This window comes from Geotrypetes seraphini, chromosome 18, assembly GCF_902459505.1.
Source record: "Geotrypetes seraphini chromosome 18, aGeoSer1.1, whole genome shotgun sequence".
Taxonomy (NCBI): domain Eukaryota; kingdom Metazoa; phylum Chordata; class Amphibia; order Gymnophiona; family Dermophiidae; genus Geotrypetes; species Geotrypetes seraphini.
Window position 1 is genome coordinate 28920179 of NC_047101.1, and position 18247 is coordinate 28938425.

At 42.3% G+C, this 18247-nt stretch overlaps 1 protein-coding gene across 5 annotated transcripts in view; it reads left to right on the top strand.

The window, feature by feature from the left end:
- The window catches only part of KCNIP1 (potassium voltage-gated channel interacting protein 1), a 669345-nt gene that overhangs the window by 617943 nt on the left and 33155 nt on the right, over positions 1-18247 (top strand). For 4 of the 5 annotated variants that reach the window (XM_033927121.1, XM_033927126.1, XM_033927125.1 and 1 more), the window contains 2 exons: positions 15280-15404; positions 17778-17847. The exons of the other annotated variant lie outside the window; for it this stretch is intronic. In XM_033927121.1, the coding sequence (XP_033783012.1) occupies positions 15280-15404; positions 17778-17847 (195 nt within the window). The remainder of the gene's footprint in view (positions 1-15279; positions 15405-17777; positions 17848-18247) is intronic. 5 annotated transcript variants of the gene reach the window in all.

Here is an 18247-nt window from a genome sequence, read left to right on the forward strand (position 1 = left end):
CCATCCTGTTTATATCTTTTTGAAAGTGCAATCTCCAGAATTGGACACAATATTTTAAATGAGATCTCACCAGAGTCTTATACAGGGACATCAATACCTCCTTTTTCCTACTGGCCATACCTCTTTCCATGCACCCTAGCATCCTTCTAGCTTTCGCTGTCACCTTTTCAACCTGTTTGGCCACCTTAAGATCATCACATACAATTACACCCAAGTCCCGCTCTTCTGTCGTGCACATTACATTACATTACATTAGGGATTTCTATTCCGCCATTACCTTGCGGTTCAAGGCGGATTACAAAAGAATTATCGAGGATGTATTACAAAAATATCTTACCAAAAAGATATCTGGTCATTTTCAAAGATAATAAGAAATGAGTATGGCTAGATGTTTTGGGTAGGTGGCTTTAGTGAGAGGCAGTATTTGACACTTGCGGAGTTATTTCTTTTCCAGGGATTTCTTGAAGAGTATGGTCTTTATTTCTTTTCTAAAAGTTTTGTAGTCTAGGGATGCCGTCAGGAGATTGGCGATTTGGTTGTCTAGTTTGGCTGCTTGAGTGGCTAGGAGGCCATCATATAGTTATTTCCGTTTGACCTCCTTAATTGGGGGGTATGAAAAGGGGTGTGAGTTTTCCTATGTCTGGTTGAGGTGTTGTGGATGAGGTGGTTGTTCAGATAGTTTGGGCTGTCTCCGTATAAAGTCTTAAATAGTAGACAGTAAAAATTTAAATTGTATTCTTGCTGGGATTGGAAGCCAATGCGATTTGAGATATGCTTCTATAATGTGGTCATGTTTCTTCAATGAATAGATGAGTCTCAGTGCTGTGTTTTGGATTGTTTGTAGTTGTTTTGTTATTGTTGCTAGCGTTTAAATCCTTACTGGACATGACACCAGGCTACTTGATGGCCAAGCTTCCTTAGTACATGCCACTCCCAAGATGAAATATACCTCAAAATGCCCCCTGGCCATGCCCTTCAACTGCAAACTGCCAAACAACTTTCTTGCTCACAATTCATATCGAGCCACTGGAATCAACTGCCCCCATACATCAGATCCCTTGAAGGACTTCTAACCCTCCTGCCATAACCGATGGATCAAAAGAAATGTTCCAGAGGACACTGCATTTTGCCAAGGTTTTACAGCATCTTCATTGTCCCCTTCTGAATCGGACATAACAATCAAGTGGGTGGGCACTACAACAATGGTGAGATGGAAGTGCATACTCTGTTGCTTCTGCATCTGTTTGGTTATCTAGGATGTCTGCAATGTTTGTTAAGGTCACCTCTCCATTGTCGAGGGCACAATTTGTATTGGTTCTACGACCATTGTTTCTGTCTCCGAGAATACCTCGAATGCCTTAGCAAAGTTTGATCTGTTGTCAGTAACTGTTCAGAGAACTTTGTCAGTGATAACGAAATTTGGAATGGATCTGATCTTCTCGAGTTTGGATGCAATCAGGTTAAAAGTATATCATCCTCGCAAACGTGAACATGCCAATGCTGCAGACTTTCATTCCAATGTGCTGATCTCAATCCAGTGTAAGGTAACTCCAAAAAAAACTTCTGTTGTCGGAGGTCTATATGTCAGCTGTTGTGCAGACTTAAGTCACAAGTGACAGCTTATTCTGAAGTTCATAAGAACATAAGAAGTGCCATCTCTGGAACAGACCCTAGGTCCATCAAGTCCGGCGATCCGCACACACAGAGGCCTCGCCAGGTGTACCCTGGCATAGTATTAGTCCTCATATCACTCTAAGCTTCTCATAAGAGATGCGCATCTAGCTTACCCTTACCTATGTCACCTTAAGCCACTCATAAGGAGGTGTACATCTAACTTACCCTTAAACCATAGAACGGTGGATACCGTAATTACCTCTTCTGGGAGAGCATTCCAGGTTTCCACCACTCATTGCGTGAAGCAGAACTTCATCTGTCATCTTATGATACTGGTCCTCAATGTGTCCAGTAAGACCCTTGTGAGTCAATACGGTTTTGCCTGGTTGAAGACCAGTGACCAACAATGGATTCTGGTGACTTGACCACTGAGAAGGCTTGCATGTCCCCAATAATATAATTCATGATGAGATTATTGACCCTTTTTTGTGACACAATGATGTCCCTGTTACTACTCATGAAGCAGCCAAAGTTTGCTGTTTCCTTGGCAGGGATTCTGATGCATCTGACGAAGAACAGCTTGCTGATCTCTTCAACAAAGGCAGTTTATCATATGCATCTAGGTGGATGTTTTGCAGGTGCTTCTTAAGATTTGCTGTAGTATTGGTTGCACAACTGTAGGTCTGCTTAGAAGCCAGCAGACAAAGTTTGCAATGTATACGGATACTTCTGCTGGCTGACCCTAACTGCTTGCCCTGGATCGGTAGCATGAAATACTGCTACTCCTTGGGTTTTGGTCAGGTACTAGTGACCTGCATTGGCCACTGTGAGAACAGGCTTAATGTACCATTGGTCTGACCCAGTAAGGCTATTCTTATGTTCTTATGTACTGTAACTGGTTACTACCCAGCACTGCATGGGGGTATGTGTTATCTCACAGCCTCCTAGGAAAAGCACTCTCTGACAGTCTAATGGAGGAGAGTATTCTGTAACAGCCTCGGGGGAGAGTGTTCTCTAAGAATCTCATAGGGAAGGGTATTTTGAGAGTCTCCTGGGGAAAAACACTCTCTGACAGTCTCAGGGGGATGGAGAGATTCAGTTGGACAATTTTGAAACAAGTACTGACATAATATCTGTTAAGGTGAGGATTTATAAACTGGCCATAAACACACATGCTGAGGCTAATTAGTGCAAGCATTCATTACTAACAACCATTCGCCTCATTAACCAAAGCAGGCTGGCTCTGTTCAAAGCAATTTATCACACTCCAAATCTGCATCAGCGTGTAATAACCCAGTCATGCAATGTGCAGACCATTGGATAAACCATTTTCCCCCATGTGAACATGGAAAATTGTTCTTCTAAAATTCTGCAGGTATATACATGTGTGACAGTGTCCGTGCCATGCATTCCTTGGGAGTGTAATATGGGCAGAGCTGTGACACACACATGTGCTTCATAAGAAACATGCAGATAAGCACGGAGCATATGTACATCTTCAAGGGATCATTTGAACTCTGCTCTAGGTGCCTGTTTTATTGTTTGTTAGTACAATTGCTTTACCACACTTGCATCAGATCTGAGCAGTTTATAATAAATTCAAAACTCAGTTCTGCTGTCTCCTGCTCTCGTCTGCTGTCCCTGTGCATAGCTTTGTTTGTACATACACAAGCAAAGTAATGCAGATAGACAGATGGACTGACTCTCCACAATACGCAGTTTATCCTGATGCAAAAAGTATGGTTGAAAAGGCCACATTTATATAAACACAAAATATAAGGAAACAACCAAGAAAAATGTTCATTTAAATATATTTATCTCACAATTCTTGACCCAGGAACCTGAAAGAAATTCCTATAAAATCAAAACACTTTGAAATTAAATTCCTTCCACCCTGAGCCCAAATATCTGTTCTACTTTCTTTTATAATCTAAATTAATCCCAGTAAATGAAATAAATGTAAGTGCATTACTTAGGTGGATTGAAGAGTAAAAGCCACTTAAGCACACAGATTAAAACTGGAATAATCCTAGATAATACCACAAACTAATACTCCTTTTTACCTCTAAGAAAATCTCTAATCTTTCCCGACCTTAGCTCTGTCCCTGCTGAGATGCTACTTTGACATGGTGTGTCTAGCTCTGAGTGATTGATCAGAATGGTCTGCCTCATTTATTGGAACTGAGCCATCTTCTTTTAATTCCAATGTGTTTGAAGCAGTATAAGACAGTATTGAATATAGTCACGCTGCAGGTAAACATATGCTGATGCCTATGGGATATCAGACCACCCCCCGAGTAACATAACTCGCTGGGGTTTAATAATTCCTCATTCCTCCCAGTATGGCAAGAGCGATTTTTTATATATAAATTAATTTTATCATTTTAATTCATTCACTTATTTCATAACTTTAAATAATGTAGATAATTAAATTTAAATAACTTCGTTTTTCAGCCTTTAAATCGATATGTCCCCTTAACCAACGCGTTTCGCTTTTTCTTTATCAAGGTATGGGGAAGCCATGTTACTCATAGTCACCTTTACATGCTGTCGGTCTTTTGATAGCCAATGGCATGTAAAGGTGGGAACTTGGGTATGATTGTATGTGAAGATCTTAAGGTGGCCAAACAGGTTGAAAAGGTGACGGCGAAAGCTAGAAGGATGCTAGGTTGCATAGGGAGAGGTATGGCTAGTAGGAAAAAGGAGGTATTGATGCCTCTGTATAAGACTTTGGTGAGACTTCATTTAGAATATTGTGTACAATTCTGGAGGCCACATCTTCAAAAAGATATAAAAAGGATGGAGTCAGTCCAGAGGAAGGCTACTAAAATGGTGTATGGTCTTTGTCATAAGGCATATGGGGACAGAGGGGAGATATGATAGAGACATTTAAATACCTACGTGGTGTAAATGCGCATGAGTCGAGTCTCTTTCATTTGAAAGAAAACTCTGCAATGAGAGGGCATAGAATGAAGTTAAGAGATGATAGGCTCTGGAGTAATCTAAGGAAATACTTTTTTACAGAAAGGGTGGTAGATGCATGTACCTTAAGAAGGATATGACGATACTCGAGAGGGTCCAGAGAAGAGCAACAAGGATGATAATAGGCATGGAAAACCTTTCATATGCTGAAAGGCTAGAGAAGCTGGGGCTCTTTTCCCTGAAAAAGCGGAGACTTAGAGGAGACATGATAGAGACTTATAAGATCATGAAAGGCTTAGAGAAGGTGGAGAGGGACAGATTCTTCAGACTAGCGGGGACAACAAAAACAAGAGGGCATTCAGAAAAATTGGAAGGAGACAGATTCAGAACAAATGCTAGGAAGTTCTTCTTCACTCAGAGGGTGGTAGACACCTGGAATGCGTTTCCAAAAGAGGTGATAGGACAGAGTATGATATTGGGTTTCAAAAAGGGATTGGATGATTTCCTGAAGAAGAAGGGGATTGAAGGGTATAGATAGAGGGTTACTATACAGGATATTAAATGATTAGGAAATAAAAGATTTAGGTAAAGGATCACTTACAGGTCATGGACCTGGGGGGCCGCCACGGGAGCAGACTGCTGGGCATGATGGACACCTGGTCTGACCCGGCAGAGGCAATGCTTATGTTCTTATGTTATGTTCTTCAGAGGTGGTGGAGACCGAGACTGTGTCTGAATTCAAGAAGGTGTGGGATAGGCACATGGGATCTCTTAGAGAGAGGAAGAGATAAAGGTTACTGTGAATTGGCAGACTGGATGGGCTATTTGGCCTTTATTTGCTGTCATGTTTCTTTGTTTCTATGAATACCTTGTCCTGCCTCTTAAGGGGAGGATTCTTCCATTCTACATCCATGCACTCTCTTCTGTCAAACTACAAAAGCAATCTTGTGTGTGTTGTTTCTCTAGAACACAGCTTTCTGTTTAAGGAGCATGTCAGAACCAAACTAAAGGTACTATAGCATCTCTGATGTCATACCAGTCACCTGTCCCAACTACAAATCAGCAATACAAAGTTTTCTCCATTTAAAGAGTGGCAATATGCAACTCACTTTCATCAAAACTGCAAAACCATACAACTCACTCACATTTAAAGAGTGATGCCACAAACCTCTCTGCCCATTGGGTAGCACAATGAAAGCAACCCCTGCCCAATCTACCTTTTATCTAATGGGCAACAACATACAATGGCCTCTCATTTAAGAGCAGTATCATTCAACGCTTCCTCATCAAAACAGCATTATTATATAATACCATCTCATCTGAAAGCAACAGCAAACAAGACCCTCTCATCTAAAGAGGGATCGCACTGAATGCCTCTCACCTGATGAGCAGACCCACTCAATGCTCATTTATCTAGAGAGTGATATCACCTAAAGCCTCTCATCTAAAAGGTGATATCTTTCTATGCCCTTTCATCTTAAGAGTAACAGCAGACACCAGCTCCTCATCTAAAGAAGGACGCAATGCAGTGCCCTCATCAAAAAAGCCGTACTGTTCAACACTTTCTCATCTAAACTGTGATACTTTCACCTCATCTGAAGAGCAACAGAATATGACACCCTTTCTTCTAATGAGCAATGCCATTCTGCACATCTTTGTCTAAAAAATGATCCAATGTCCTCTCAACTAAAGAACAACACCATTCAGTTGCACTCGCATCAAAAGAGCAGTATCCTCTCCTAACTGTGGCCACCCTTCTGGGCATACATAGTAGCTGGGGGTGGGGAGGGGTGCTCACTAGGATCCAGGTCTCTATGCAAGACCTGGCACGGATATTTTGCATTGCATTAATAGGAGTTAATTGTGATTTCCAAATTAATAAAAGGCTGGCCATCTCCGGGAATTCCAATCTTACATTAAAATCAAAACATAAAAGCATAGAAAATCTGCTCATCCGTCAGAGTGAAAGAGATATCTTGCAATCAAATAGGTCTTCAGGCCTTTAAGGAAACTCTCATTTTGATGGGAGAAAGGAATTCTCCAAGGCCCAAGACATATGATTAAAAGATACACCCCAGTTCAGTTTAATTGAATAAATGTTTCTTCAGCACAAACTAACAAATGCCAGTAGTTGAAACATAGATGTACAATCTTTAAACACATAGGACCAGATTCAGTAAATGATCTCCAATGTTAGGCCCCAAAAAGATTTATTCTAAATTAGTACTAGCCTAGCCTGGATCTCGTATCTAAGTTTGGGCACTGAATTTATACCTGCTGAAATATTGTCTAATGCCAGTGCCCTACTTAAATGTGGAAAGAGTGGAAAGACATTAGGAGTGTGGCGTAGTGATGAGAGCTACAGTCTCAGCACCTTGAGGTTGTGGGTTCAAATTCTGTACTGCTCCTTATGACCCAGGGCAAGCCATTTAGGGGTCCTTTTATCAAGCTGCGGTAGGGGTTTAACGCATGTAATACCGCGCATTAAACCGCCTGTCGCGCTAGCCGCTAACGCCTGCATTGAGCAGGCATTAGTTTTTTAGCCAGCTGCAGGGGTTATCACTTGATGAAATGTCCGATGCGCTAACCCCGCTAGTGCGGCTTGATAAAAGGAGCACTTAATCCTCCACCACCCCAGATGCATTAGATAGACTGTGAGCCTACTGGGACAAATTGGGAAAATGCTTGAGTACCTGATTTGTAATCCCTTCTGAGCTCCTTTGACTAAGTTCTGGAAATGACCCCTTTTGAGTTGCGAGCCATAAAACTGAGGCATGCATGTTATAGAATAGGAAACAGGACAGATTTATTTATTCAATTTATGCTAACAGAAAACCATATCTCTTTCATATGTGCAGAACACAGACAGACCCTCACCCAGTATAGAATAACTAACCACAAATTAAAATAGAAAAATATTAAATTGAATCCCCAAGAAGCCACAATGCAACATCAAAGAAAGAAATAAAAAGTAATATCCCCCTGTACTGTGCAAAATATAAAAATAGTAGATATAAATTTCAAAAACTAACATACAGTATTACAGTTGCTATATTAAAAAGTTAACACCTGTTGTGGATCTCTCCCTCCTTCTCATACACATTCATGTTCAATATCTCTCTCTCCCCCTTGCACCCTTGGTCCAACATCTTTCTTCTCCCTTCCCCCATGCAGCATTCTCTCCCTTCTTCTGCCATGTCCAACATTTCTGCCTCTCTCCCAATATCCACTATCCACCATCTCCCTCCTCCTCTTTTGTGCCCTGGGTCAAACATCTCTCCCTTCTTCCTGTTCACCATAATTTGTTACATTTCTCTCTCTCTCCCCATGCACCCTTATTCTCCAACATTTCTTCCTCCCTTGCCCCTCTCCTTGCGATCTTGCTCCCTCCCCTGAACCCCATGGTAACATTTTCACTTTCTCGCTCCTCTCTACCCCTTTGCAGTTGCCTTCCTATACATCCCTACCACACTTACAGCTAACTCTCTTACTGGTGTCAGGGGAGCAAGCTGGGCTCCCATGGTCTCTGTACCTCCCTCTTTTCACTCTTCGCTGGTGGGCTTCAATGGGTCAAAGTCACAGAAGCCAATGCTACAGGCTGCCTGCCAGTAATACGAAAGCCTCTCCTCTGCCGCATCTTGCCTGGGCAGAAATAGGAAATTGTAACAGTGGCAGAGGAAAGGCTTCCGGGTTACCGGCAGGCAGCCTGTAGCAATGGCTGCCACTGACTCTGACCCATTGAAGGCGGCTGGTGAGAGTGAAGAAAAGGAGGTGCAGGAACTGCAGGATCCAGCCTGCTTCCCCTAAGTTCTCTGCTGCTGGGTGGGCGAGTGGGTTGGGTTGCCAGGCCCGCCCATTGCTACGTCCCTGCCCCCTTCCTCTGCTCTGCCTGCCATCCATCCTTCCCTCCCTCCCTGCCATCTGGCCAGCTAGCCATCTCTCCCCCCTGCTATCCATCTCTCCCACCTACCCCCCATGATGCAACCCCGATGCCGATAAAGTGATAAAGTATGGTACAGGGGGGAGGGTCGGCGTCAAGTGAGGGTGCCTTCGGTCCTCATTACTGCGGTGTTACCAGGAAGTGTTTCCCGTTTCTGCCGCACTACCATGGAAAGGCCAACCATTACCATGATAATACCGGGCAAACCTACCAATGGGTTCCTGTTACCTCGGAAATTAACGTGGTAACCACAGAATTCCCACGGTAACAGTTACCATGTCACTCTCTATTTTGCAGCCAATATTCAGAGGAATTTAATCAGGCAGAAAGCCAACATGGATTTAGTCAAAGGAAATCTTGCCTCACCAATCTACTGCATTTATTTGAAGGGGTAGATGAACATGTGGATAAAGGTGAGCTGGTTGATATTGTGTATTTGGATTTTTAAAAGGCATTTGACAAAGTACCTCTAAAAAAGACTTCTAAGGAAATTTGAAAGTCATGGAATAGGAGGAACTGGTTGAAAGAAAGAAAACAGTCGGTTTAAATGGTCACTATTCTCAGTAAATAGTTGAGTTTCTCAAGGTTCTGTGCTGGGACCACTGCTTTTTAACATATTTATCAATGATCTAGAGCAGTGTTCTTCAACCTTTTGACACCTAAGGACCGGCAGAAATAAAATAATTATTTTGTGGACTGGCAGTTGAAGAACACTGGGCTAAGTCGTGCCCATCTCCACCCAATCTTTGCCCCAGACCCCGGCCACATAATAGTACTAATTGTAACACCATTTTTTCAATTCATTTTTCATATATATACACACACACAATATAATCGTATTAACAACACATAATGGTTAACCACAAAATTAAAATACACAAAGCACACTGTATGCTTCTCAACATTCATTCCTACCAGAACATAAATAACCCCCTATGCAAATACTGGACCACAAACTAAAAGAACTAATATTTATAAACAAACCCTAAGATGCAAGACTCTGGAAGCAGTACAACCCCAGAGGAAAAGAACAGACAAATCAATCACTAAATTAAAAAAAAAATAAAAGCATTTCCCATACTGTTGTTGTCTCTCTCCCTCCATATGCTTTGCCTTCTGGCCTGCCCCCCAGTGTTATCGTCGGGCCGGTCCACAGTGCGATCAACGCGGCATCTTCGGGCCGGCTCTCTGAGTGCTGCATTGCACAAAGCTGTGGGAAGCGGCTCCTTGTGCGCGTCCCATGCCTCATCTGGAAGCATTCCCTCTAATGTTGCAACATCAGAGAGAAGGCTTCCGGTTCAGGCGCAGGATGCAGTAGGAATTTTTTCCCACGGCTTTCTGCACTACAAGCACTCAGAGAGCCGACCCCAAAATGCCACGTTGATCACACCATGGACTGGCGGCTGATGAAAACTGTCTTCTGCCTAATGGATGTGCCGGCCCTGTGGACTGGCAGAAAATTTCTGCAGACCGGCACCAGTCCACAGACTGGCGGTGCTAAAATAACTAGTGAGATAATTAAATTTGCTAATGACACAATGTTCAAAGTTGTTATATCACAAAAGGACCTTGTGAAACTGGGCATCAAAATGGCAGATGATGTTTAATGTGAGCAAATGCAAAGTGATGCATGTGAGAAAGAGGAACCCAAACTATAGCTATGTGATGCAGGGTTCCATGTTTGGAGTCACTGCCCCAAAAAAGGATTAAGGTGTTATTGTTGAGAATATGTTGAAACCCTCAGCTAAGAAAGCAAGTAGAATGTTAGAAATTATCAGGAAAGGAATGGAAAGCAAAGAGGAAAATGTTATAATGCCTTTGTATCGCTCTATGGTACAGCCACACCTCAAATACAGGGTGTAATTCTGGTTGCCTTATCTCAAAAAAAGATATAGCGGAATTAGAAAAGGTACAGAGAAGAACGATGAAAATGATAAAAGGGATGGGATGACTTCCCCATGAGGAAAGCTAAAGTGGTTAAGGCTGATAGAAACCTTCAAAATCCTGAGGGGCATAGAGAAGGTGGACAGGGACAGATTCTTCAGACTGTGGGGAACCACAAGTACAAGGGGTCACTCGGAGAAATTGAGAGGGGACAGATTTAGAACAAATTCGAGGAAGTTCTTTTTTACCCAGAGGGTGGTGGACACATGGAACGCGCTTCCGGAGGTTGTGATAGGCCAGAGCACACTACAGGGTTTCAAGGAAGGTTTAGATAGGTTCCTAAAGGATGAGGGGATTGAGGGTTACAGATAGATGTAGAGGTAGGTTACAGAAATGGTCAGGAACCACTTCACAGGTCACAGACCTGATGGGCCGCCGCGGGAGCGGACCGCTGGGTATGATGGACCTCTGGTCTGACCCAGTGGTGGCAACTTCTTATGTTCTTATGTTCTTCAGCATGGAGAAGAGATGACTCAGGAGTGATATGATTGAGGTCTTTAAAATATTGAGTGGAATGGAAAGGGTAGATGTGAATCACTTGTTTACTCTTTCCAAAAATACTAGGACTAGGTGGCATGCAATGAAGCTACTAAGTAGTTGATTTAAAACAAACCAGAGGAAATATTTCTTCACACAATGTATAATTAACCTCTGAGGGGAGAACACATGATGCTCCTGGGGCCTTGCACCGCTAGTTTTTCAGAATTATTCTGCCTCCTGACAATTCCTATCGACCCTTGGCGTCTAGTTCGCACTTTATGGACAAATATTTTCACTCAGTTGGAGGAGTGATGGCTAGCAAAAGTGCCAAGAAAGACAAAGATGAGGCCCATAGTACTGATGACAATATGGTGGCCTCCTTAATGTTCGCAGCTGCGGCATTCGCTGACTAGCAATTGAGACAACTTACCTGAACAGACTTGAGTGCCCTTCACCCTCAGATAGAGCGACTGTCCGACCAGATAACCCATTTGGAATCCTTACTGGGAGAGACTGAACGTTGAATGGAAAAATCGTGTGTCCACTATGGAGGATTCGACACATGCTACAAAAGAACAGCGCGCATGAGCATACTGACAAGCTGGAGGATTTGGAAAATCGCTCCTGGAGAGAAAGTCTTCACTTTATTGGTTTACTGGAGCACCTTCCAGGACAAAAACTTTCTGATCATTGTATGGTCTGGATTGATATTCATCTGCCTGTATTCTATCAGATGTCTCAGCATCCTTATTTTGGACAACAGCTAAAGTACTATTAAGGGGGCATCATAGCATATGTTAGTGCCCATAATAAACGGCTGGCTTGTGGAATCTTGCAGTTGGAGTCCCAGCTCTGGGCTGCAAAATGCCGGTTTATTCGCAACCCTGCTCTTTGCATACCGTGCAGGTGGTGTAGGATTCCCTCATCCATGAATGCACCACCCACCTGCTTTTACTGTATATAGGAAAGGCAGGCTTCATAAATTTGGTAATAGGGCAGGTAGATTGTTGGCATGAGTGGTTAAGGGTAGTGGGGGAACTCATACCATACCCACTTTGCATACACCACAGGGGGCTCTCACCAATAAACCTGAGGACATTGCACAACTCTTTGTAGATTTTTTCCAATCTTTGTTCTCTGCGGAAGGATCTCAGGAGACTGTATTGAGATTCAGACCTACAGTATTTAGAACAAAGCGGACTTCCTACATTATCTCCTAAATCCACAGCAGGGGGGGTGGGAGAGGGGCACCATCCACCCCCGCTATGCCACTAGCCGCATATACTTGTTTAATACGATTATGGCACCTAAATGACTTTATGTGTTTCAGATGCACCCCTTGTTTTTGAAAGTTAAAGATGAACAGAAGTTGCATAAGCTTTTGCAGGGTTACATCTGGCAAGGGAGGAGAGCTCGCCTTCCTCTTGCTGTTATTCAAGTCCCTAATCGCAAAAGTGATCTTGGCTTTTTGAATATGCTCTATTTGACTGTGTCTTATGCCATATGGTATCGAGATGCACAAGATTTTTCTGTTACATCTCTGGGATCCTATAGGCCTGGCTCTCTACTTCCAGTCCTAAAGTTGACTCACTTGTTGCCCTCTGCAGTGGCGACCTGGAGATGGGTCGATAAGCGTCAGGGTTATTCCACCTCTGTTTCTCCATTTTTTTCCATTTGTACCAGGCCAAAAAGGAACTGCTTTTTATCAGCAGAGCCGTAAGGGTCTTCACTGTCTGTTTCGTGTGCTCACAGAGGACGGTCAAGTGAAGCCATTTGTGGATCTACAAAAGGAGTATGCCTTGAGATCACACAATGAGTTTCCATTTTTTTCAACTTCATTATATCCATAACCTCCCCTGGTAAGACCATACCGAGGATGTAAATGAGGAATTAGCTGCAGTGTATGCATCGGGGGCCCAGATGAAGGTCCCATTATTATTTCATCATAGATATCTTCAGAACCCTTGCACAGAACTGGATTATACTAAATATGCAGCAGCTTGGAACATGGATTTGTCCCTCCACTTTCAATATGTGGATAACACCAAGTATAATATGCTGCATTGGGAACTCCACTATAAATTTGCAATGAGACTATATATTGCCACCTGTTGGGGGCTTTCTTTGTCTGGCACTTGTCCTAAATGTCAGCAAGCAGAAGCAACACTTGGCCATATGTTTTGGTTGTGTCCTCCGGTCAACAACTTCTGGAAGACTTTGCTTTCCTATATTTCATCTCTTTGGAACTGTGAAGTTAAGCTTGACGCTTTATTTTATTTTTTGATGATTTTTCTTTACAATCTTCAACACCGAAGGGTTATCATGCTTTTCTGAGGAAGACCATCTTATTGGGAAAGAATGTGATGAACAACCCCCATCTCTACAACAGTGGCTTACTTAAAGTGGAACAGATGCAAATTCGAGCTTTTGACTCGCCACAGTGGAGGACTTTTCAACAAACTTAGAGGGCTTTTTGGGACTCTCTTCCTTCATGAAAATGCAACTATTTGCTGAATGTTTGATGTGTTTGCTGTTATTGGATGATCTCACTCATTTCAGTACATATTGTACTATTTGGTGCAGGGGTGGTGGATGGGTGTGCAGGGTAGTGGTTAGCATCTGAAAATTCTGTCATTGTTTTATATTGACTGTTTTTGCCTTGGTTCAATAAAAGGATTTCAACATAATTGGTCTGTCCCAGTATAGCAATTCTTATGTTCTTATGGCCTACTGTGGTCAGGGGAATTGGGGCGCCTACTGTTCAATTCTATTTTTTGGCATTCTTTTCTGATGTATAATTTTTATTGTTCATTGCTTTGATTTATATTGTAAAAAGTGCAATTTTAACAAACACAATAAACCACTGGCAGGGGGCATTGTTGATTGAGGGATTAAGAAAGAGGGGGCTGTTGATTTAATTATTGGAGTTAACAAGCACTTATTTGGCACTGATCTGGCTGTGCACTATTCTGTAACAATCAGCACCTAAATTTGATCACATGCCTCTCAGAAGGAGGTGTGGCCCTGGCAGGGGTATGGACAGGTTGGGGTAACACTGTGAATACCCCCAACCTGGCCATACCCCTGCCAGGGCCACATCTGGATTTACATCATGTTTTATCTGGCATAAGACGTCGTGCTTGAAGATGAGCTCAACACTATTCTATAAAGAGTGCCAGATTTGGGCTACTAATTTTTATAGACTTCCCTGATAGGAGGGGGCCACACTTGTGGGCAGGCCATGGACATGTTGCCAAACAACACGCACAACTTATAAAATACTATCAGTTGCATATGTTGCTTGCCACATCAAGGCTCACCCAGCCATTGACCTGGTGTAGATGATTGCACCTAACTTTTGCTGTGTTAAAGCAGATTTGCAATGTCTTAGACACACAGAAATATCATCATAGAACTGGTGCCAAGTGCACCCCCTTGTGGTGCCAAATGATAAAATTGCCCCTACCATGTTTTAAGTGGTGTCAAGCATGTGTTTAGATTGCAGTCTCTTCTCCAGTGCTTCCACTCTGTAGGATCATGCCACCATCTCCCTGCTTGTCCTTCAGGCACAGGGTTGACAGACAGAAGCAATACGAATCCCTCAGCCTTTGCCAAGTTTCCAAAAGAGCTAGATTACAGTTTAAGTTCTGAGCAAAGAGGAATTATGCGACTGATGCTTTTGCAAAATATATACAAAATTAAAGGCGTGTTTTTTCTGATACGGTTGGAAAAATGATGACATCAGCAGAGTTTAGAATTAGAAATTTGGAGAAATTAGAACAAAATGTATTGAAGTAAGGTAACAATAAGTGGTCTGCATTGCAAATCAAATACATGAGTACCTTGTGCACTGCATTGAGAATGAGCATTTCATTCTGAGCACGTACATGCTGAGGCACTGGAAAAAAATTTTCCCATTGAATAACTTAGCAAATTTTGCTGGAATGTGCACGTAGTCAAAACAAATACTCTCCTCTCCCCATTATTATTTTATGCTTAATGTTTTCTGCAGTACCAAAGATTAGAGATTCCAGATATAAAATGATGGTATTCCTTTGTTTGTGGAATCTCTTGAGGGATTTTTCTGCATAAAACATTTAACACACACACAAAAACCAGCAGAATGTTCAACATTTGGTTTGTGAGATCATCTCGAACACGAAAACAAAGTCCAGAACAAATTAACAACAAAGCTTTTGCTTTGCTGATCAAGACATGCTTTGTGAGGAGCGGGGGGAGGAAGAGGTAATGGTGGTGTGTCCATGGGTTATCCCAGGCAGAAATAAAGTCTGTGCATTCAAGTAGACTTAACACAGCTGTATCACCGAGGCAAATTCTCTGCATAAATATTTCTTTTTCTTTGCATGTTTTTCCTGTAGATAAAGTTGAAGATGAACTAGAAATGACAATGGTTTGTTACCGGCCAGAAGGACTGGAACCCTTGGAGGCACAAACCAATTTCACAAAGAGGGAGCTGCAGGTGCTCTATAGAGGATTCAAAAATGTAAGGAATGCAACGCATTTTAAAGGAATATGGAAGTCAGATTTGGCAAATGACCTGGCCCTTCTCATTTCATTTTAAGCTACATTCTGCTCAATTTTGGGAGATTCTATAAACGGCAACTACATTATAGGCGCCACTTGGCACAGTTTTCAATGAACCACTAGATGTCTTTTATAGAATCACACCTAGCGGTGCCTGCTCAGACAGGCATCCCGAAGGTAGGCACTGCTCCATTAGGCCAAGTTTTCACTAGCGCCTACAGCGGATGCCTAACAATGTCTAACTCAATCATGCCTGTTCTCTGCCCCTAACCATGCCTACTTTTTCAGATAGATGTCAGTAGGTGTCCTTAGGTCTGGAAAGATGCCTCCACTTAGGCATCGCTAGGCATCCTAAGAGTTAGGGACCGACCTCTTAAATTGTTTTATTAATGTTTTTTGATTGGCTGAAAACCAGCACAGTTAATTACCATGCTGATTAAGCTAATTAAAAACAAAGTTCCGCACAGATCCATACCATACATGTTTCAACAAGGATTCAATGCGGTTACAACAAAATTTCTAATCAGTGGTCATGAACTGCAGGATTGAAGAGACAGAAATGTCATTACATTTTGAATAATTGGTTTAGAAATGTCTCTGCAGTTCGAATTATAGGTCAGAAGAGAAGACGAGTCTTTAGCAATTTCCTAAAGTTGTGATATGTGTCCAGTTGACGCAAATGTTGTGGGAGTGTTACAAATTTTGGGGGCCTTGGAATGCGAAAGTGGATTCATGTAACTTCTTTCGGTGTACACATGAAGGTGAAGCATTAAAGCATCACATCAGTCTCAAGTGTTCTCTTTGTTAAGGGTAGCCAGTGTAGTTCCTGAACTTGAGCATCCTATATAGAATCAGGCCCATAGGACCCAATATTCAGACAGCAGCAATCAGCGTTTTGCTAATCGCCACTGGCGTTAAATCTGGAAATTCAGTGTCAGACCATGTCTAGACACTGGCATTGACTGTTTGGGTTTCAGGAACTAGCTAACTGCAAAAAGATAGAACTGAATATCAGCATTTAAATGGCCAAGTGCTGACTCCACCTCTGGAACACCCCCAAAATAGCCAGTTTTCAGATAGGCACTAACTGGATATTTTCAGTGGCACTAACCAGTTAAATATAAGGGAAAATGGCCAGTTATCCTTGAACATGTAATTTAACTTGCCAGCAGCCATTTCTCCATTAGTTACATGTAGCTGGAAAGTATATTTAGGTGCTACATGTCCCATGAGCTATGTGGGCACTGGCACTAAATATTGTTGGCACCTCATAACTCCCAGCTGCTCCCCATCTCTGCCCCTAGAACGCCCCTCTTGAAAATTTCCCCAACTATATTGGCCCTGCTTTAGTTACGTGTTGATCAACCCCATCTTCTTTTATTAAGTTGGACATTATAAAGCTAATTTGCACTGAATACCAACGTTTTTGGCTTTACTGACCCATGTAAATGACCATTAACATTTCTGTATCTATTCTGACTCCCCCATTCATCTTCTTACCACTGTCCTCTATGTTAGGCCAAAGGATGCTTGTCATTACTGCCTCTGCAAGCATCCTCCAGCCCCTCAGTAAGGAAGTATTTCTCCATATTTCCTTCGACTTTCCATCTGTCCAGCTCCCAGGGATGTGCATTTTGATATTATGGGAAAATCTGGTAACCCTATTCATACAATGCTCGTCATGCTAAGTCATACCATACCATTGTCATGTTATGTTTTTTACCATGCTTTGTTATGTATGTGACCCATTCTGAGCTCTCCTGGGAGGACGGGATATAAAACCAAATAAATAAATATTATATCCTCCCTCTTCTAAAGTTAGATCGAATAATAGCTATAGGGGTATACACAGTAAGATTCTCTTGATTATTATTAGCCTTATTCTTGATAAGCCACCTTTCTGCGGTGCTACCAAAGTAGTTTATAGATTGCATGCTGTCTCTGTTCCTAGTGGACTCACAGTCTTTGTATCTGTATATTACTTTGAGGTCTTGAGTAGAGAATGACACAGGGACAAATCTTTCCCCGACCCGTCTCCACAAGTTTTGTTGCTGTCCCTGACCTTGCCCCATTCCTGCAAGCTCTGCCTTAACTGCACAAGCCTCGAACACTTATGATTTTAATGTGTTTGAGGCTTTTGCAGATGAGGACGAAGCTTACAGGAATGGGGCAGAGGCAGGAAAAAAACTCGCGGGGATGGGGAAAAATGTGTCATTCTCTAGTCTTGAGTTTAATGCAGATGTTAAAGAACCTTAACTAGAATTCTTTCCTTGTCCAGTGACTGTATTCCGCACATATTGTGATTCTGGATGTTGTGTTTTTCTGTGCACAGGAATGTCCCAGTGGCGTCGTTAATGAAGACACTTTTAAACAGATCTACTCTCAGTTCTTTCCCCATGGAGGTGAGTAGGATTCTTTTGTGCTAAACAATTGTTAAAAGGTAGGCTTTGGCACTTTTTGGTGTAAGCAGTGATATTTTGGAATGATATCTTGAAAGCCTTCACCTTCCATTGTTTTAGGCATCTTAAAACCTAGAAACAGATCCTACTTGAAAAAGTCCTGCTGACAAAGTCCATATCTTGATTTCAAGGAGCATTAGCCAGATAATGTCACCGAATATCTGGTCAGACAATCTTGGCACTATCTGGGCAGAGCTTTGATGGAGCTAACTGGGCAACTGCCTGGATAAAGTGAGGACAGAAAAGAAACCATCCTAACTATGCCAGGTTACCTGTCCAGGTACCAGTCTGAATATTGCTATTAACTGGATAGTTAAAAATTGGCAACTTATACCCGGATATT